This window comes from Piliocolobus tephrosceles, chromosome 1 (genome assembly GCF_002776525.5).
Source record: "Piliocolobus tephrosceles isolate RC106 chromosome 1, ASM277652v3, whole genome shotgun sequence".
NCBI classification, from domain to species: domain Eukaryota; kingdom Metazoa; phylum Chordata; class Mammalia; order Primates; family Cercopithecidae; genus Piliocolobus; species Piliocolobus tephrosceles.
The window spans coordinates 58,896,996-58,916,808 of NC_045434.1; the positions used below are offsets into that span (position 1 = coordinate 58,896,996).

The 19,813-nt window shown below is 54.3% G+C and overlaps 1 protein-coding gene and 1 pseudogene across 14 annotated transcripts in view; one reads left to right on the top strand and one right to left on the bottom strand.

Moving 5' to 3' along the window:
* Positions 1-14,544, bottom strand: PTPN7 (protein tyrosine phosphatase non-receptor type 7). 13 transcript variants are annotated; one of them, XR_002725347.3, is made up of 11 exons: positions 13,976-14,534; positions 12,716-12,889; positions 11,471-11,654; positions 11,092-11,176; positions 8,906-8,982; positions 7,564-7,701; positions 7,103-7,213; positions 5,931-6,157; positions 3,366-3,479; positions 1,618-1,763; positions 1-608 (listed from the first exon to the last, which is right to left on the bottom strand). XR_002725347.3 is itself a non-coding variant. In XM_023187086.3 (11 exons), exons 1-10 carry the CDS (start codon positions 14,236-14,238, stop codon positions 1,670-1,672), a joined length of 1,467 nt encoding a protein of 488 aa, XP_023042854.1. In that variant the 5' UTR covers positions 14,239-14,536; the 3' UTR covers positions 1-608; positions 1,645-1,669. The 13 variants fall into 13 exon arrangements, 9 of the variants coding, with proteins under 9 accessions (XP_023042854.1, XP_023042853.1, XP_023042852.1 ...); XR_002725346.3 differs by having other exon boundaries at positions 1-653; XR_002725345.3 differs by having other exon boundaries at positions 1-673.
* The window catches only part of LOC111522834, a 26,329-nt pseudogene continuing 20,223 nt past the window's right edge, over positions 13,708-19,813 (top strand). The window contains exons 1-3 of the transcript XR_002725348.3: positions 13,708-15,097; positions 15,935-15,956; positions 17,276-17,377. The product of XR_002725348.3 is annotated as a receptor-type tyrosine-protein phosphatase V-like (transcript). The remainder of the gene's footprint in view (positions 15,098-15,934; positions 15,957-17,275; positions 17,378-19,813) is intronic.

Sequence of the window (19,813 nt, forward strand, 5' to 3'; positions counted from 1 at the left end):
TGAGTCAGTCATCCAAGAAGTCTTTATTTTCCCACTTGGTTATTGTTTTGGAGCTTGTACCCTCTGAGCTCTGAGATGGAGTTGGGGGGCAGTGCCAGGGAAGGCCTGTGGGGCTGTGCAGTTGCTTCCCTCTGGGCTGGCTCTGAGCCCAGGGCAGGATCAGGCACTTGAGAGCCCCCCACCGAGCCTCATTGGCATAGACAGTTGTGCCTCTCACAGGGCTCAGGGGAGGTGGAGGGGTGGGCAAGTCCATCCCCAGGGCTGTAAGGAAGGAGCAGCTCCTCCACAAGGCCAAGCAGAAGCATTAGGGAAATCATCCTCAGTTTTAGCACTGCGTGTTCTTTAGGAGAGAAGTCCTGAGTGAGGAGGCCCAGCTGTTCTCCAGATCCAGCTCCTCGGGGGTTTCCACAGAGAACTGGTATCAAGGCAGCTCTCAGGGGCGGCATGCCCGGTGATGCGGCATCTTACCTTCATCCCCATCTCAGAATGGGCAGCCAGTCTCAGATGCAAGAAGGACGAATCCTGAGGTGTGGCGTTCAGTCCTTAGTTAGACCTGAGGTCCCCTGGAAATTGTGTTGATGCTGAGATGGATGAGGGGCGCTTGTTCTCTGGGGTAGACAGTGAGGAGTCCCAGTTCAGCCGAGCCTCCATGTCTGCATGGATGGTTATGACCCTGATTGTTTTTGGAAACAGCCAAGCTCTCTAGGTGTACTCAGCAAATGCAGAGTATAGAGGGTCATGGCGGGGTTGGTTATCTAAAATCAGACTGAGCACTTTGCCTCCTCTTCTCTACTTGCCTCTTTCTTTTGTCTTCCTGCATACTACAGGGTATTATTTAAGCCATGGAAGCAAAACAGAGACTGCTCAGCCTCCCTAAGAGTAGTTGGTGGGAGTGGCCAGCAACCATGGAGGCAGGAGCAGCCCCTCTTTGCCTCTGAGTAGTCCCCACATGTTCCCTCTTCCTGAGATTTCAACTGCCAGGCCTGGTCACCTCTGTAGCCTACTCTTAGGACACATGAGTGGAGGCAAGGGTAACCAGAGTCCTTGTTCTTTCTTTTGACTGGAGTTGTCCAGCCCTTCCGATGTGTGGTCAGGGAGCAGAGTCACTGCTAAGATGTTGAGACTTGGAGATCAGGACCAGACTTTTCCCCATTCTTGCATCTGGCCTGTGCTTGGGCAGGGCCTCGGGTGAAGGATGATCTTGGAATCACCCTTTTGTCAGCCCCAGGAAGGAGTGACTGGAGTGGCTTCTAGAAACTTCTCTCATTGCTTTTCCCTCATGGCAGCTAAGCACTTAATGTTCATGTTATAGAAGAGGAAACAAGCTCACAAAGAGTGTCTTAGAGAAGACCAGGACACCTGGGCTTCTTTCTTTGTCTGTCACAAATGCCAGCTCCTGTCTTTAAGTTCAGAGAGACATTGGAGGTTCCCCTTACTGTCCATCTGGGGCCAACAGAGGAAGCAGAGGAGTGGCCAGTGGTGAAGACCTGGAATCCAGCCCCTTGTCCTTACTGATGCTGCTTCCTGTGACTGCAAGAACCACTAAGGAGGCACTCCTTCCCCACACCCACCCAAGGGGTACCCCCAGATCACTCGACCCACTTTCCCCAGACCCACCTTCCCAGGCTTGAGGGAGGTGGGCACCTGGGCTGTTGGAGGGTGGCAGGGGTCAGGGGCTGGGTTCCTCTGGAAGCTGGCCTGCATACAGGGCCAAAGTGTGGTGCAGGAACTGGTACTGCTCTGCCGTCTGGATCATCCCCCCTCTGCAAGGAGAAACACACAGACCATGAGTGAAGGAGGGTCAGGGTGCTGGCTGAATGGCTCCAGTCAAACATCCTTGTGGTCCTACTGGAAAAGTCCTGACTTTCTCAAAGAACATGCCAACTCCTTTGCCTATGTTAATCTTTTCTTTTTCTTTCTTTTCTTTTTTTTTTTTTTTTTTTTTTTTTGTGAGACAGTCTCACTCTGATACCCAGGCTGGAGAGTAGTGGTATGATCTTGGCTCACTGCGGCCTCTGCCTCCTGGGTTCAAGTGGTTCTCCTGCCTCAATCTCCTGAGTAGCTAGGACTGTAGGTGCCTGCCACCATGCCCAGCTAATTTTTGTATTTTTAGTAGAAACAGGGTTTCACCATGTTGCCCAGGGTGGTCTTGAACTCCTGACCTCAAGTGATTGGCCCATCTTGGCTTCCCAAAGTGCTAGGATTCCAGATACGAGCCACCATGCCCCGCCACCTATATTCGTCTTTTCTACTTGCTACTCCTCCTTGGTGACCTTCAGATTTGCTGTGAAAGAAGTCCTCTGCCCCTTACACGTGCTAAGGGGTGATGCCCCGTGTTGACACTTGGTCTTCCTTGATTCACTCAGCTCCTGGGACAAAACCAGACCTCTGAAGCCTTGAGTCGGGCCAGGAATACTCCTGAGCCTCAAGTTTCCTTCTTTCTAATAATCTTAAAAGTAAAAATAATGATTCCATACATTTGTATAATAGTTCCCATTTCCAAAACCATTTCATATAAGTTAACTCCTTTCTTACAACAGTTTTCTGCAGGAAGGAGCCATTATCTCTCTCTAGATAAAGAAGTGGGGGCTGGGCACAGTGACTTAAGCCTGTAATCCCAGTACTTTGCGAAGCCAAGGGGGCATTGTTGAGCCCAGGAGGTCGAGACTAGTCTGGGCAACATAGTGAGACCCCATCTCTGTTATTGAAAAAAGAAGAAAGAAAGGAAAAAAAAGAAATGGGAGCTCAGAGAAATCTAGTGACATCTCAGTGAGGCAGAAGTTGGAATCTGAACACTGGCTCTGCCTCAACCCAGTGAGCTTCTTTGCGCTGCTTGTTGTTGCTTCATATCATGTTTAATTCCAGGCCTCCAAGCCAACTTTCCAGATAGATATTCTTTTTTTTTTGAGACAGAGTCTCGCTCTGTCGCCCAGGCTGGAGTGCAATGGCACAATCTCGGCTCACTGCAACTTCCACCTCCTAGGTTCAAGCAACTGTCCTGCCTCAGCCTCCTGAGTATCTGGGATTACAAGAGCCCGCACCAGGTCTGGCTAATTTTTGTATTTTTAGTAGAGACAGGGTTTTACCATGTTGGCGAGGCTGGTCTCGAACTCCTGACCTCAGGTGATCCACCCGCCTCAGCCTGCCAATGTGCGGGGATTACAGGTGTGAGCCACCGCGCCCGGCCATCCAGATAGATATTTTTTTCTGGTTGTTAGTTGCAAAACAAACAGTGCTAAGCAGAAAGAGTTTCTTCCTTTCTTGCAGGAGTGCTTGATGGTGATGGGCCTATCAGGGCTCTGGGGCCCAGAGGCACTGATGCCCCCCATTAACGTTGTTGGCCTTGTTTACACCCACAGACCCACCTGTCTAGCCGCAGTTGGCACACAATGCCCAGAATGTCCACTTCCCCTCGGGCCTTCAGCTGTTGACAGCCAATTCGCGTGGCGATGAAGCAGCCTGTCCGGCCAATCCCTGCACTGAAGATAGCCAGGGAGGGGACAGGGAGGTCATGGGAGACCAGGGAATATAAGAGCCAGGCCCCAAACCATGGAGAAAGAAATGGGACCTGCAGGTGCTATATTTTGGGGATAGGGCTCTGGAGATGGGGGCAGGTAGCAGTACTCCGGATTCCAGTCCCCTTGGGGACCCTGCTGGAGGCAGGTTATAACTGGCACGGGGGAGTTTACATTTCTTACCAGCCGCACTGTAAGCCTGTTACAGGCCACCTTCTGGTCCCTGTGGACGTTTTGATGATCTCCCCTCTGCTAAGCATCTACAGCAGTTTCCAACAGACAGTTCCCCACTTGTGGGCGTGCTGACCCTTGAGCCCTCCTTATCTAACCTTGACTTCCTCTCAGCTCAGACTCATCTTCCACACAGCCCATGCCCGGCCCCTCTGTTTCCCACCTTGGCGCCCTCCCACAGTCTTCGCTCTGCTCTGCTTGCTCCATCGAGCTCTCTGTTTATTTCAAAACTCCCCAGGCCTCCTGTTCCTCTTGCATGAGCCTCTAATGAGCTCCCTGCACATGTCCCATTGCTACCTGTGGGTGGGCTGGGAAGGCCCTGTGTCATGCTTTTTGCCTCTGTGCTCTGTTTTATTTAGGATATGCACTCCCAAATGGTCTCTTTCTTTAGTCTTATCCCCTACGATACCCTCTCACTCCAGCCCAATCCATTTTTCACTCTATAGCCAAAGTGTTATTTTATAACCAAGTGTCTTAGCCAGTCCTACAAGGCCCCTCATCATCTGACCTTCACTGGCCTTCCAAACCCACCTCTCATCATTACCCGACACATAACCTCTGGACCCAACCTGTAACCCTGCTCCTAGCAGTGTATCCATTTTCACATTTCTTCTCTGGGCCTTAGTTAGCATATGCTGTTCCACCTGCCTGGAACGTGTTCCCTTCCCTCTCTTCGCTTGGCTAATTCACCTTTCAGGTCTTAGCTTGGCTTAGATGGCCTTTCTCTTGGAAAACCTTCTCTGGTCAAAGTCTGGCTTAGGAGACTTGGTTCTATGCTCCCCATCATATCCCCATCACAGCTCTCATCACATTGTGTGATATTTTATAGTTTTTTTTTTTTTTTTTTTTTTTTTTTTTTTAGACAGAGTTTCGCTCTTGTTGCCCAGGCTGGAATGCAATGGCATGATCTCAGCTCACTGCAACCTCCACCTCCCAGGTTCAAGTGATTCTCCTGCCTCAGCCTCCCAAGTAATTGGAATTACAGGCATGCACCACCATGCCCAGCTAATTTTGTACTTTTAGTAGAGACAGGGTTTCTCCCTGTTGGTTAGGCTGGTATCAAACTTCTGACCTCAGGTGATCCGCCCGCCTTGGCCTCCCAAAGTGCTGGGATTACAGGCCCAGCCGGTATTTAATTGTTTAATCTGCCTTCTTTGTTTGTTTTTGTTAGTTTGTTTGTTTGAGATGGAGTCTTGCTCTGTTGCCCAGGCTGGAGTGCAGTGGTGCAGTCTCCGCTCACTGCAACTTCCACTTCCCAGGTTCAAGCAATTCTCCTACCTCAGCCTCCCATGTAGCTGGGATTACAGGCATGTGCTACTTTTTGTATTTTTAGTAGAGATGGGGTTTCACCATGTTGGCCAGGCTGGTCTCGAACTCCTGACCTCAGGTGATCCTCCCGCCTCAGCCTCCCAAAGTGCTGGGATTAGAGGCATGAGCCACTATGCCTGGCCTAATCTGCCTGCTTTCTCACGAGACTGTAAACCCGTCTGGGAAGAAACCAAACTGCTTTGTTCACAGCTGTCTCCTTAGCATCTAACACTGTGCCTGACAATAATAAGTTTTCTTTTTTTGAGATGGAGTCTTGCTCTGTCACCCTGGCTGGAGCGCAGTGGTGTGATCTCAGCTCACTGCAACATCTGCCTCCAGTGTTCGTGCAATTCTTCTGCCTCAGTCTCCCAAGAAGCTGGGATTATAAGCATGTGCTACCATGCCCAGCTAATTTTTGTATTTTTTAGTAGAGACAGGTTTTCACCATGTTGGCCAGGCTGGTCTCAAACTCCTGACCTCAAGTGATCTGCCCATCTCGGCCTCCCAAGGTGCTGGGATTACAGGTGTGAACCACCGTGCCTGGCCAATAATAGGGTTTTCAATACATATTTGTTGAATGAGTAAATGAGTTCCCCAACAGTTGGAATCCTGTTTATGTCCTCCTGCAGCTGACTGGGACCTTCCTGATGTTCTGTCCCCTCTGTGGATGGGGCCTGGGTGTCCAGCCCAGATGTCTGGGTTCTGCATGAAGGAGGTGAAAAGAACAGAGCCCTTGCTGAATGGCCTTGTGAGTCATGTCCAAGTAAGGACTAGGCTTGCCTGATGCTCTTCTGCTCAGACCCTTCCCCAGGAGAGACCCGGGGGCAGGGGAGGGGAGCGCAGTCCACAGGCTGCAGTGAAGGGAGGGCCACGCACCTGCAGTGGACTACGATGGGCCCGGGGCGGGCAGCTGTCTCCGGGCTCTCCTCCACCTCTGCCACTAGGCGCAGCAGGGGCCCAGCTGATTCTGGTGTCTGGTGGTCGGGCCAGGCTGAGAAGAGGATGTGCTTTACTGACCGGCACTCTTCCCGGTACTGGGTTGGAGACAAGGCATGAGAACCAAGGTCAGGGTGGAGGGCACTGTCTGCCTTCTTCTCTGGTGCCTGAGGAGGGCAAGGGCTGGAATTACCCTGTGGGGGGGTCATCTACTCAAAGCAAGCTAGGTCGCAATTTTCATGCTCATCATTCTCCACCGCTTCCCCCTCCAAACTGCTGGGAAGGAGCATTGTCCTGGGAGAGGGGAGAGACCCAAATTCAAGTCCTGGCTCTGCTTCCCATAAGCACATGACTTTGGGCAAGTCCCTTGATCTCATTTTCTTCACCTGGAAAATGGGGACAGTGATATCTTACTGGTTTACTTGCTAGGATATTTGGAGGAGAATGAGTTGATAGAGGAATGCTTTCAAAAATATAAAACACTGTAAAATAATAGAAGGCATTTAAAAAGCCCTTATGTACATGTTATTCCACATCTCTTTCTTTCTTCTTTTTTTTTGTTTTTTTGAGACACAGTCTCACTCCATCACCCAGGCTGGAGTGCAGTGGCACAATCTCGGCTCACTACAACCTCTGCCTCCTGGATTCAAGTGATTCTCCTGTCTTAGCCTCCCAAGTAGCTGTAATTTTTAGTAGAGATGAGGTTTCACCATGTTGGCCAGGCTGGTCTGGAACTCCTGACCTCAAGAGGACTCCACCCACGTCAGCTTCCCAAAGTGCTGGGATTACAGGCATGAGCCGCCACACCTGGCTTTCCACATCTCCTTTAACCTCCTCTCCTTCCCTTGGCCCGGCTCCTGGATCCTGCCTGTCCTCGCCTGACCATTCACACAGACAGGTAGGTACTTCCTGGTAGTCCTATTCGGCTTTTTGGCTCTGCCCTATTAGACTAGAGGCTGAGGACAGTGCTCAAGTTTCTCTTTCTTCTATAGATGTGGATTTAAGATGGTTTAGATGAGCAAACCCTTGGATCCTAGTGAAGAGCCGGCCTGAGTTCCAGAGATGCTGTGGGCAGCCCAACTTCCCACTGGGCCTGGCCCCTGGGGTGGTACCTGGATGGTGAGCTGCCGCACAGTGTATTCTGGGCACTCTTTCATGTCCTGGATGCGAATCTGGAAGGGTCCATAGGTTTCCTCTTCTGTGGGCCAGTAGTGGACACATTTCTAGGAGGGAGGGAGCTGGGAGTCAGAAGAGGATCAGCTGGAGCAGGTGACAGGGCAGCAAAGAGGGGCTGGTATCTCCTCCCCATCTTCCACCCCTACTGGATGGAAGGTCAGCAACAGGGAGCCTGGCTCTTCTGAACTTGACACCTGCAAGCAGAGTGCTTACCCTATCCTATATTTTGGCCATGGACAGCCTCCCAGGGGTGTATCTCAGGGAACTTTCTGAGAGGTATGAGCTGGGGCTGGCTCCCAGGGAAACCTCTGGTCCTGAGCTGCCCTGTGTGGGGAGTAGGGGGTGGGGCGGGCTTAGCACTTTCTGGGTTCATCGTGAACGTGGCTCTGCCTCCTACCTCCTTGCCCTCTCGGAGCTGAGTGAGCATGACAATGAGGGACACTTCCTCTTGCCACACCATCTCCCAGAAGTCCGACACAGTGTTGGGCATGGGGCCCTGAGTGGCAATGTAGACCTTCTCCTTCCCGTCATAGCCCTGGAAGGTGGAAGCACAGGGGAAGGGGTAGGGAGCAGTGAGAGTAGAGCTCTGGGATGATCCTGGATGCCTCAGGTGCTGGGGTCAGCCTAAAGCTGTGAACCACAGGTGTAGACACACACGTGCATGAACACGCACACTCAGAAGCCACACGGTGGAAAGGATATGGGTTCTGGAGTGAGGATCAGAGCCCTGTTCTGCTGTTTCCTGGCTGTGCCACTATAAGCCAGTTACCTAACCTCCGTAAGCCTCAGTTGTATCATCTGTAAATTGGGCATAATAATATCTATCTTGTAGGAATGTAGAGTGGATTAAATTCAGTAAGGTATATTGAGAGTCTAGTCAATAGCAAGTGCTCTATAAATGTTTATTCTCTTCCTCCCCTGCTGCTTTCTTCTAGCACAAAATACCTAAACAGTGTTTAGTATTTGTTCAGTGACAGTTTCACACTTACATGTTACTTTTCTATAAAAGTAGTAGCAAAATGTAGCACAGTCTCCCTAACCTGATTTTCTCACCTTCAGGACCCTCAGCTTCCTGCTCCTCAAGATGATGGTGGAATCAGGACTACAGCAGTTGATCTGGTATTGGCCCGCAAATGGAAGATCGTGTTTCCCCATGGCTTCCCTAGCTAAGAGCTTTTCGCCTCCCTGCGCCCCTGACTGATGTCTTACCCACACTGAGTCACTAGAGAGCGCTGCTTTTACATCGCCTTAGGGTCCACAGCAGCGAGAAGCTGGCATGGAGCACCCACCTGGCCTGGAGCTTCCTATAGCTTGACATCAATCAACTGTCTTCACATAAGAGGGGCTACTTGAGGATCAGTTAAGTTGTGGGGGAGGTCCCATTACTGCTGGCATCACCCATGCAGTTCTCGGGAGCTGCGAGCTCTCAAGGAGCTGGAGATTGGGTTCGACAACACTAACTTCCTGCTAAGTTTAGAGGGTGACTTGGGAGGGCTGATAGTGGAGGTTAGGGAGACTCGGTGGTCTCTCCAGATATTTTTCAACATCTCCGTTTTTTAGGTTGGTGCCTTAGGGCACGTTCAGTGCCAGCCCAGCTTGGTAGGGCTATGACAGCAGTGAGCTGGAGCAGGGAGGGCAGGAAATGCAGGCACCTGATCCACCAGTCACAGCTGGAAGATGTTCTCAGATGTCTGAGAATTCCCCCATTCCTCACCCACCACTGCAGCCAGGCCACTCACTCGGATGTAGTTGGCATTGATGTAATCTCCGTCCTCCTGGCTCTGTGCCCGGCCTAGACAGACACGGCTCTGGGGATCTAGGAAATAAAAATCAGCAGAGGTCAGAGTTCAGAAGGTGACCAACTGTGATCCAGCAGGATCAGAAAGAAGAGAGTTCCTGTGCTCATCACAGTCCCAGCACCTTGTGTATAGCAGGTGGCCTTATCCCCACTAAAGTTGTTGTTGTTGTTATTTTTAGAGACAGGGTCTCACTCTGTTGCCCAGGCTGGAGTGCAGTGGTGTGATCATAGCTCACTGTAACCTCTAACTCCTGGACTCAAGTGATACTTCTGTCTCAGCCTTCCACATAGCTGGGACTACAGGCACATGCCACACCACACCTGGCTTATTTATTTATTTATGTTTTTTGTAGAGACAGGGTTTCACTTTGTTGCCCAAGCTGGTCTTGAATTTCTAGCTTCAAGCAATTCTCCCACCTCAACCTCCCAAAGTGCTGAGATTACAGGTGTGAGCCACCATGTCTGGCCCCTGTGAAGAATTTTATACGCAGACAGTGTTTTTGAGCAGGACAGTGACATGATCAAAGCAATAGTTTGGGAAGGTTAACTGAATGGTGCTGTATAGGATGGACTAGAGAAGAAAGGGAATGGAACAGCAGAGACCAAATGGGAAGATATAATATTAGATATAATATTCTGATATATATAGAATTCTATCCTTGAGATCAGTACGGGTTTAGAATAAGATTATGCCAGTAGGAATGGAAAAAGAGATGTAGAGGAAGAAGAATGTGTTTTCTAGTGGTGAATATGGGATTCAGATGAGCAACTTGCTGGATACCACACAGCCGTGAAGTAGAACTAGGACTCAGATTCCACTCAGCCATGAGGCATTTGGCCTCTGCCTCTAAGGGGGAAGGATTTCTCTAAATGAAACCCAAACATGGATGAAGAAGCTGGCTGTGAGGAAAGGAGAAGAGACTCTTGCTCTGCTCATGCCAGCCTGGTCAGGGACAGAGGGTACCCTGGGGACCAGGGGAATCTCAGGCAAAGGAATTTTTCCCTTTTCTGGTGGCTGCGGGGCTGATTAGAATTAGGCCAAGAACAAGGGCTACTCCTCCCCCTGGCCTAGAATAGCGCTAATAGCCCCTTGATCTGCCCATGCAGGCAGAGGGCACTCCAGGAGGGTTAGCAGGAGACAGGGCCCATGTGCTCACTGAGCTAAAGCCTCAAGCTGGGAGTAGCTTCCCTATAGGGAGAGCAGGGGAGGGAGGGAGAGGCTCCGGGGCCTCATGCCTGCCTCTGAAAAATAGAAGGTGCTTGTCCTGGGTCTGTCAGCTTGCAGGGTCACCCCCTCCTAGCTCAGTGTCCTCCATCCCCTCCACCACTGCTCTCTTGCTGGCCGTTGCCCTGTCTCCATCAGACTTTCTCAAAGCCCTCTCTCTGGGAGCCCTCCTGGTGGTGCTTCCTCCACCACAAGCCTTGGCTGGACACTTCCCAAGCGAGAGGAAGACAAGGAAAAGGGCTTCGTGCAAGTAGCTAAGCTGAATATCTTAGGTAACATATTCAACTTACCTGTGCCTTAATTTCCTTATTTGTAAAATGATCATCATAATATCACAGTACAAACTTCATGGGATTCTTGTGAGAAATGAGTGAATATAAAAGATTGAGACTGGATGCAGTGGCTCACGCCTGTAATCCTAGCACTTTGGGAGGCTGAGGCGGGTGGATCACCTGATGTCAGGAGTTCAGGACCAGCCTGACGAAAATGGAGAAACCCCATCTCTACTAAAAATACAAAATTAGCCGGGCGTGGAGGTGCATGCCTGTAGTCCCAGCTATTTGGGAGGCTGAGGCAGGAGAATCGCTTGAACCCGGGAGGCAGAGGTTGCAGTGAGCCGAGATTGCGCCATTGCACTCCAGCCTGGGCGACAAGAGCTAAAACTCCATCTTAAAAAAAAAAAAAAAAAGGTTTGAGAGCAGGGCCTGGCCCAGGGTACATATCTGCAAACATTATTATTGCTGCTGTTGTGATTCTTGCTGCTGCTTCCCCCTTTCTCTGCTGAGAGAACATGTGCCAAGCAAGGTTGTCCTTGCCTGGCTGAAACTGTGTACTTTGTCCTGTGAAGTTCTCTAGCCCCCGGGACTGTACCCAACTCCCTCCATCCCAGCTGCAGTTCTTACTTGGCAAGATGGTCTTGTATCGGTCCTTGGAGGCGTGGCCAGGGATGTCCAGGTCTTCAGGGCTGACAAAGTTTGAAGGGATCTTCTGGCAGGGGGAGGAAATGGGTGAGCAGCTGACTCCTAGCCTCCTTTTCTCTCCTTCTACCTTTTTCTAGAACAGCTGGACTCTGGCCATTCCTTCTTGACATTAGTATGTAGGCCTAGAGGGGGTGGGGCAGAAGGGGAAGCCTGGGGGCAGCCCCCTCCCTCAGCCCTGACGTTCTCTTTCCTAAGGGGCCCAAAGAGGAGACATGCCCACGGTGCCCGTGATAGAATGATTCCAGCTGGCTGCCTCTGATACAGAGGGCAGAGCGATTCGGAGGGGACCCCAATTTCTTACCAAGAATTCGTCTTCCAGCTGCTTGGGGCTGGGTGGCTGGTGTTGAAGGGCCCAGCGGGTAAGAGGGTGGCCAGCAGTGCGCAGGAAGTGTAGGGTGACCTCTCGGGGTGTGTTCACGGAGCAGATGGGTTCTACAGCCCCCAGGGACCGAACGTCCAGCATCAGAGCCACATTGGAGCCCCGCCTGCAGGTACAGCCCCCCACTGCCTAGTGAGCACCCAATCATATTTGCTTTCCTTTTCTTTTATCTTTTAGAGATAGGGTCTCTCTCTGTTGCCCAGGCTGGAGATAGGGTCTCTCTCTGTTGCCCAGGCTGGAGTGTGATGGCACAATGGTGGCTCACAGCAGCCTCAAACTCCTGGGCTGAAGCGATCCTCCCACCTCAGCTTCCAGAGTAGCTGGGACCATAGGCATATGCTACCACACCTGGCTAATTTAATTTTTTTTTGGAGAGACAGGGTCTTGCTCTGTTGCTCAGGCTGGTTTTGAACTCAAGTGATCCTCCTGCCTTGGCTTCCCAAAGTGCTGGGATTATAGGCATGAGCCACTGTGCCTGACCATATTTGCTTTTCTTACAAGTATTACTGTTATGACGCACCTTTGAGGGGACCGCTCTTTGTCTTTCCTTTAACCTGGAGGCCCAGTAAATTTAGGGTTCGGGCCCCTGCTGTATGCGCTCCTTTTTTTTTTTTTTTTTTTTGAGAGAGGAGGTCTCACTATATTGCCTAGGCTGGCCTCTAATTCCTGGACTCAAGAGATCCTCTCACCTCAGCCTCCCAAAGTGCTGGAATTTGGGGCATGAGCTACCATGCCCGGCTCAGCCCTCTCCCTTTGTCAGCCAGAACAAGCCTTGGCTGGACACTTCCCAAGCGAGAGGAAGACAAGGAAAAGGGCTTCGTGCAAGTAGCTAAGGCAAGGGCAGCCTTGAACTCAACTGCTCCTTCCAGCTGCCTGCCTCTTCCCACTCCCAGCCAGGCCCTGTGGCTCTAACATGCATCCAGCACCAAGAACGCTGCTGGCCTTGCCTGGAATTTAGGGAGCAGGCTCAGGGTTGATACGAAACTCTGTGCTCCAGACATGCAAAAGACATGCAAATGAGCACTACTGGTTTCCTTTCCAAATAGGAGTCAACAACTGAGGGCCCTCTGGACCCTGCTGTCAGAGCTGGAGGGGCAGATGGAGGGAAGGGAGGAGCGGAATGGGGACGCAGGGCTGGGACGACCCCTCTCCCAGGGAAGATCTCACCTCTCCTGCAGCCGTACATGCTTCTTGGCTGGCGTTTTGGCAGGCGGAGGCTGGGTCATGGCTGCCCCCAAAGACAAGGTCAGCGGCTGTGCTCTGGAGCGCCCCCCACAGGCCTGGACCATGCTGGGGTGGGGTGCTAGGCCCAGGGGAGGCTCATTCAGCCATGAGGTCTGCCTGAAAGACAGGGCCCTCTGCTGCTATTCTCTGGCCTGCCTGATTGGCCAGAAGGAGGCTCCCACGCTAGGCCGGCTTTGCGCTCTATTTTCACTGGGGCGTCTTCTGCTTCCCAAGAGGTAGTCTCATTTTCACTAAGGGAAGGACAGGATCTATTTGGCGGGACCCAGGGCAGAAGGCAGTCTGGGGTCAGAGTAACGGCAAGATAAAGGGTAGAGACTGTGGATGAAGATAGGAAAGAATCCAGAAGGAGGAAAAGAGAGAGGGGAGAGAGGCCACACACCAGAGTACACAGGGCTCTGAGCGGGTCCAAGTGGGAGAAGGCAAGGGAGGAAACGGAAAACATGTGTTCTCTAGGACAGAAGGGAGAAAGCGTGCAGAAGCCATCTCTGAGCTAACCAGTGGGCCTTCTGAACAGAGAATGGAGGCCTCCAGCAGTGTTGGAGCTGATTGGGCAGCCAAGCAGGCGGGCTCCTGGACCCCTGCAGGGTCCTCTCCTAACTGCTGCTGTTCCACTCCCAAGTCCATTTCTGGCTTCTGGGGTCTCTGTCCAGGGAGGTAGGCTGGAGGTGTTTCCTTCCTCCTCCTGCCCATCCCCCGTCTCCCGCCTCTGTAACCGTCACAGGAAATGGCCTCACCAAGCCCTTGAGCGACAGCGCATGGTGAGGCGACAGCTGGGGGCAAGACAGGGGGCATGGAGGTGGTGGGACCATCTCCTCTTGGGGGCAGTCCCTATCTCCCAGAGCCAGGGTCACAGTGGGCGAGGTGGCGGGGCTGTTGAGTCACCAAGGCGGCAGGGATGGAGGTGAGGGGACAGAGTGGGCCGGGCACAGGTGTGGGTGGTAGAGCAAGGGTCTCTGGCAGCAGAAAGGGTCCCTTCAGCCTTTGCTCTCCTTGCAGCTCCCTGTGGTTTCCCTGCTCACCCCCATCTTGGGGACAGCAGGTCTGTGAGCACCCATTCCCCAGCCAGGCATTGGAGCGCCCCACTCGCTCTCCCGCACTCCCTCCTGGAGATGCCCTCTTATATCCCTGGAGCTCGCACCCCCCAGGGCCACAGGACTCCCAGTCCCCGCTTCAGATACTTACTGAAGCAGCTGTGGCCCCCAGGCTGCCTCTTGCCAGCTGTCTGTCTGTCTGTCGGTCTGTCTTTGAGGGCTGAGAAGTCTCCAGGAAGCCAGCTTCCTCCCTCCGCCCCTCCTTGCTGCCACCCACGCACACCCCAGCTGCATTCTGCCCTCCTGTGCCTGCTGCCGCTGCCACCAGGGGTCGGCTGCCTCCCACCTGTGCCCTTCTGGGGCCCAAGGCCCTGTTCCCTGGGAATGGGTGAGGGGCCAGGCCTTCCCGACCATCCTGCTTTCCCCAGCTTCCAGACCCTCTCCCCTCCTGCTGTGTTTCTCCTCTGGGTCTTTGTCACATCCAGCCACTGCCTACTTGCTGGGCACAGCTCGCCTGACCCCCAGCTCTGTGCTGTCCCACAAAGAACCCAAGGCTCTCCTGCTCAACCTGACCTTGGCCGGAGGCTTATTTCTGCTTCACTGCTTCTGCCTCACAGTCCTCTCCCTCAAAGCCCTTGCTGCTTCAAGCCTTGGGAATTCATGGCCAAGCACAGACCACATCTTCCCAGAGCAGATGTGGCACAGACTCGGGGTGGGGAAAAAGAGGAGGCAAGAATCCACGCCTCACAATGTGAAGGAAAGGCCTGGGGCCAGGCCAAAAAGGTCGTCTCCACGCCCTGTGCCACGGCCCAGCTCTCCACAGCCCGCGGCCTGAGTGTAGGCCAGCCCAGCAGGAAACAGCAGAGTCCACTTGTGGGAGGGAGTCTGAGGGGCTTCCCCTGGGCCCCCAGCCCCCTGCAGGCCTCCTCCCAGAGCCCTGACATCTACTTAGAAGACTTACAGTGGACAGTCTCTGGCCCTCACACCAGGGGACTCCCATGTTCTCTTCGCTGCTGGGGTGCCTGGATGCCTGGGACCTGAAGGGTGGCCCCCAAGTCCAAGACTCCTCTGCCCACTGCCCCTGCCTGGCCTTGGCAGGCTCCTTGCGGGCCAGCAGCCCAGCCGGTTCATGCTTGCTGCAGGCCTCCTTTTACCTTGTAACATTTCAAACGCCCTTCCCTTCCCGGCCCCCAACACGCGCAATCCACGTCCTCTTTCTTCCTCCCACTTCCCTGATTCAGCTGTCAAACGGTGACAGCAAAAAAGAAATGAGGTACCCTAGGCACAGGGGGTAGGCACGCCGGAGGGGGTGGTCGGGAGGGGGCTGGCCTTCTGCTGGCCCCTTGGGGAGGAGGGTTGAGATGGAGAACAAGAACGGCTCTCAGAGGCTCAGAAGGCCTCCCAGCACCCGCCCTTGCTCTGGGCAGTAGGGACAGGGGCTGGCTCTTTTTTGAGCCCCTCCATGGCCAGCTGATCTTGGCGCCTCCTTCCCTGCAGCCTGCGCTCCTCTCCAGAATGGGTGGGTTTCCCTGAGGAGGAGGCCAATTAGGGCTGGGAAATGGGTTGGCCCCTGTGCTCAGGAGAGAGTGGAGGGGAGCAGGAACCTGGGAATCCCTAACATGCTTGCGGGCAGTGACCTGGAGACTCACCCCCTACACCAGTCAGTGTTTCCACTAGTGGGTAGTGGGGGCCCTGGGGACACAGGAGGGGGCAGGTGGGGGTTGGAAAGAGGGCCCGGCTCTGGGCCTGTGCTGATTGTTATCAAGAACAGGAAGCTAGGACACCACAGGGGTGGGAGGAGGAAGCGGCAAAGCCCTCCCCACACAGGTCTGCCTGGTCCCCCCAAGTTTCCAGGGTCTGAGCCCTGTTGGCTGTGAGCCTACCCCTTGCCCCCACAGACCGAGGCCTAGGGCTGTACAGTTGGAAGCTGAGCTTCACAGCAAGGAAGCTGGGAGCCAGGAGATGGGGAAGTTAGTTGGGGGCAGGTGGGGGTAGTGGCTGAGCATTAGGCAAGACCTCTCAAGGATCCCCCGTTCCCTCTGGGTGGGTGTGGGGTAGAGGGGACAGTCACTCCTTGGCTCCTGCCCACTCCTTCTTCTCCTGTGCTTAGGGATGCCTGGACATCCATGGAGGTGTGTGGCCAGAGCTCATGCGGGCTGAGGGTGCCGACTGCAACCTCAGATGGGACAAGACATGCGTCGCCGCCCTGCACCACCCCCTCCCCAGCCTGGCCTGGTGACTTGGAACACCCCTTTCTGCCCTCTCTGGAGTGGATTCCGTTCCATCTGGGCTGCTGGGAGGCTCCTGGGAGTGACTCCCTCTCCCCTCCAGAACCTTCCCACCCCTGGGGCCGAAAGGTCCCAGCAGCTGTCAAACTTCCATCACTCGAATTGATTTGTGTTCCTGGGTTGAGATTTAGGTTCTAGCCACCCTCGACTCCAGAGAAAGTATAGTAATCGTTGGAAATCAGAAAGATCTGTGCATAATGAGTCTAAACGTAGCTTATTAACTGTGTGACCTTGGGCAAATTGCTGAGTCTCAGTCTCCTCCTCAGCTTCCTTCCTCCATTGGGGGATGATCATAGCACCTTCCTTGTCAGCCCATGGAGTGCTCTGCTCCTGGAGGAGAGGTTGGGAGTCAGTAGCCAGAGGAGCGAGAAGCTGGGAGGAGCTGGCTGGGGAAGTGGGCCTGGGAGCAGCACAGGGTGAGGAGGTCACAGCTGCCAGGTCTCATCTCTCGCCAGCCTCCCTCTTCCTCCTCATTGCTGACTTTCTCCCCGAAGCAGGGTTGCTGGGGCGCTTCCACCAGAGCACCGAGGAAGTTCAGGAAGGAGTCACTCCCAGGGGTCTCCCAGCATCCTGGGTGGGACAGAGTCCACACCAGGGAGGACAGAGAGGGGTGTCCCAAGCCACCAGGCTAGGCTGGGGAGGGACTGGTGCAGGGCATGACGCATCCTGAGAATCAGCCTTGTCCCATCTGAGGCTGTGGTGGGTGCCCTCAGCCCTCCCAAGCTCTGGCCACGCACGTTTTGACTCTCTTGTTTCCCCCTCTAGTGATTCCCAGTTCCAGGGCTATGAGCTGCAGCTCCCTGCCCCAAGTGTCAGAAGCCCCCTGCCCAGGGGAAAGGCGGCCATTACATCTAGAATTCTCAAAAGTCTTTGCTCCTTGCCAGCCCCTAGGGAGTAGGGAGCTCCTTGCTGGGGCGCAGTTGGCTCCCAGAGGCAAAGGCTGCCACCCTCTAATTATCCAAGAGGAGGATCCTGGGGAGAGAGCTGCTGGGGGCCAGGACTCCTGGGTCCTGCACACTCCACCTGCTCTGCCCCCTTCCTAGCTGCCCTCCTCGGCTCCTCTCTGGAGAAGCACTAGGATCCTGGGTGGCTGCTCCTCCATCCTTCCCGCCCCCAAAATCCTAGGTCAGCCTGAGCCAGCTTGTTCTGCCCCAACTTTACAGGCCCAGGCTTGTTCCTGTTTGTGTGGGGGAGACAGAAACACCGAGAACTGGATCTGGGAGGCCTCATCCCAGAGGAAGCAGGGAGACAGCAGGGGAGACACGGTGAGTGGGGCAGGGAAGTGCTGTCAGGGGTATGGGATGGGTCCGGGCTGACCAGAGTGACAACTGCGCCCCTGTCTCAAAGCTGCACCCCTGTGCCGGGCCAGCTAGGACCTCCTGCTACCTTTTGGGTGAAGGGGAACATCCCATACCCTTACCCCTGGCTGGGAGGACCAGCAATCCAGCCCTGCTCGGTACTGGGATGCCAGGGCCATCTTGCCAGGAGATCCAGGAAAGTACCTGGTTCTTTGCCCGTTGCTGGAAGTCAGGACCCTGGCAGGAAGGTTTTAGGGTAGAAGAGTCCCTCCCTCTCTCCCAAGCCCAGAGCCAGCCAAATGGACATCTATTCTACAATGTGGCCTTTTCTTCCCAGGGGCTCCCGTCTCCCTCCCTCCCTGTGTTGTCCCTGGACACCCACTCATGCGTCCATCAAGACAGATGTGTACACCCTCATGGCCCACATTTGCACAAATGCACATGCACAGTGTCAATCCACACGTGACCAGCCCCTCCCCTGCTCTCCCATGACCTGGTCAGGGGAACTAGGCCTTCCCCCACTCCCTGGCCACCTTCCCCATAGTATAGGCAGCAGGGGGAGTGGGCGGTCTGGCTGTCCTGAGTCACCCCACCCCTCTGCTGCCCGGTGATTATCTTCCTCCAGTGTGGGGGCTGCCCAAGGCCTGGCTTCAGGCTGTGGGAGAGCAGGGAGGGGCCGGAAGAGCGCTGCCTGGGACAGCTGTAGGCCAGGCCAGTTCACATTTGGGAGCCAGGACTCCTGCCCCTTGCCCTCTCCTGCCCCTTGCCCTCTCCTCTGCCTCCTGGCTGGCTCTCTCCAGAAGGAATCAGTAAGGTGCCCTGAGACCTCAGGGTAGTGGGGGGATCCCCAGGGGTTCTCTAGGGAGAGGATGTGGGTTTGTCTGGGGGTGGTTGCTGGGGAGGAGACACAGCCCTTGCGGTACCTTTTCTTTTGCTGAATGGAGAGGTTTGGGCTGGGGAGGCTGCTGCTTATTTATTTTATTTTGTTTTTTTGAGATGGAGTCTCTGTCACCAGGCTGGAGTGCAGTGGCGCCATCTCGGCTCGCTGCAACCTCCAACTCCGTGGTTCTAGTGATTCTCCTGCCTCTCGAGTAGCTGGGATTACAGGCACGCACCGCCACGCCCAGCTAATTTTTGTATTTTTAGCAGAGACGGGGTTTCACCATTTGGCCAGGACGGTCTTGATCTCCTGACCTCGTGATCTGCCCACCTCAGCCTCCCAAAGTGCTGGGATTACAGGCATGAGCCACCGTGCCCAGCTGGCTGCTGCTTATTTATCTGAACCTCTAGGGGCCCTGTCTCCCGGTGCCCTAGGCTGCGCTGGGGACTGGTGGCTGTGCCTCTTAAGGCCAGGTGCCTCCTCAAGGCTCTGTCCAAAGGACTAGCTATGGAGTCTGTGCTGGGCCCCGCAGGCCTCTTTGTTGTGGGGACCTTTGGGCAGGTTCTGACATACCCTGCATTTACCTAGACCTGTGTCCTGTGCTCTTTTCTCCTTAGGTTCCGAATTAGGGCGCCTCCACCCCACTCTCCCCTTTTTGGTTGCTGATCAAGGCTACCAGAAAGAACAAAGTGAGATGTCCCCAGGTGAAGTGGGATGAGGATGGGATGAGACGGTCCGTTGTTTCCCCCACCTCTTGGTCACACTGGGACCTGGGACCTCTTCCCTTTCACATCAGTTTCCCTGGTTGCAACCTTCCCCCGCCCCCCGCCCCCGCCTTTCAAAAGAGCACATGTGCGCAGGCGCACACACAGCCTGGAAAATCTCCTGAGTCTGCAGTGCTGAGTTTCCAGTCCCCCATCCAGGGGCCGGGTGGGCGGCTCTGAGGTTTGGGGCTGGGTGGAGCGGGGGAGGGGCAAGCAGCCCCTGGCTGTGGCCTGAGCAGGCAGCCGGGCTGAGCTGGGGCAGGCTTGTCCTCCCTGCCGTGGCAGGCCCAGGAGAATCCAGCTACCACAGAGGCTGCCTTGGTGTTCAGACTTCCCTACCCGTGTGTTTTCCGCACATCCCCTCTCCCCACTTCCTGAGTTTGTTCTAAGTCCCAGGCTTCACTCCCAGGGCCCAAAGCCTTTTCTTCTGTTCTCCCTCCTCATCCTCAGTTGTCTGTGGGTGGGAGCACCTGGGTGAGCAGCTCAGGGTGACTCGGGTTGTAGTCAGGAGTAAAGCAAAGCTCCAACTTCTTTATCTTTGAGGCCAGGCCTCAGGCAGGCTTTCCTGGGTTCCAGCAGTGCCCAAAGCCAGGTGGAGGTTGGGAGGGGCCAGGGGAACCAGGACAGACGCTGCTGATCTGGGGAGAGGAAGTGGGGGAAGGCAAGCAAAAGTCTCAGGTACCTGAATTGCTCCTCAGAGGATTCCCAGCTGAGAGGACCCCAATTTGGGAGGTTTGGAGCAGGGTCCGCCATCTCTGT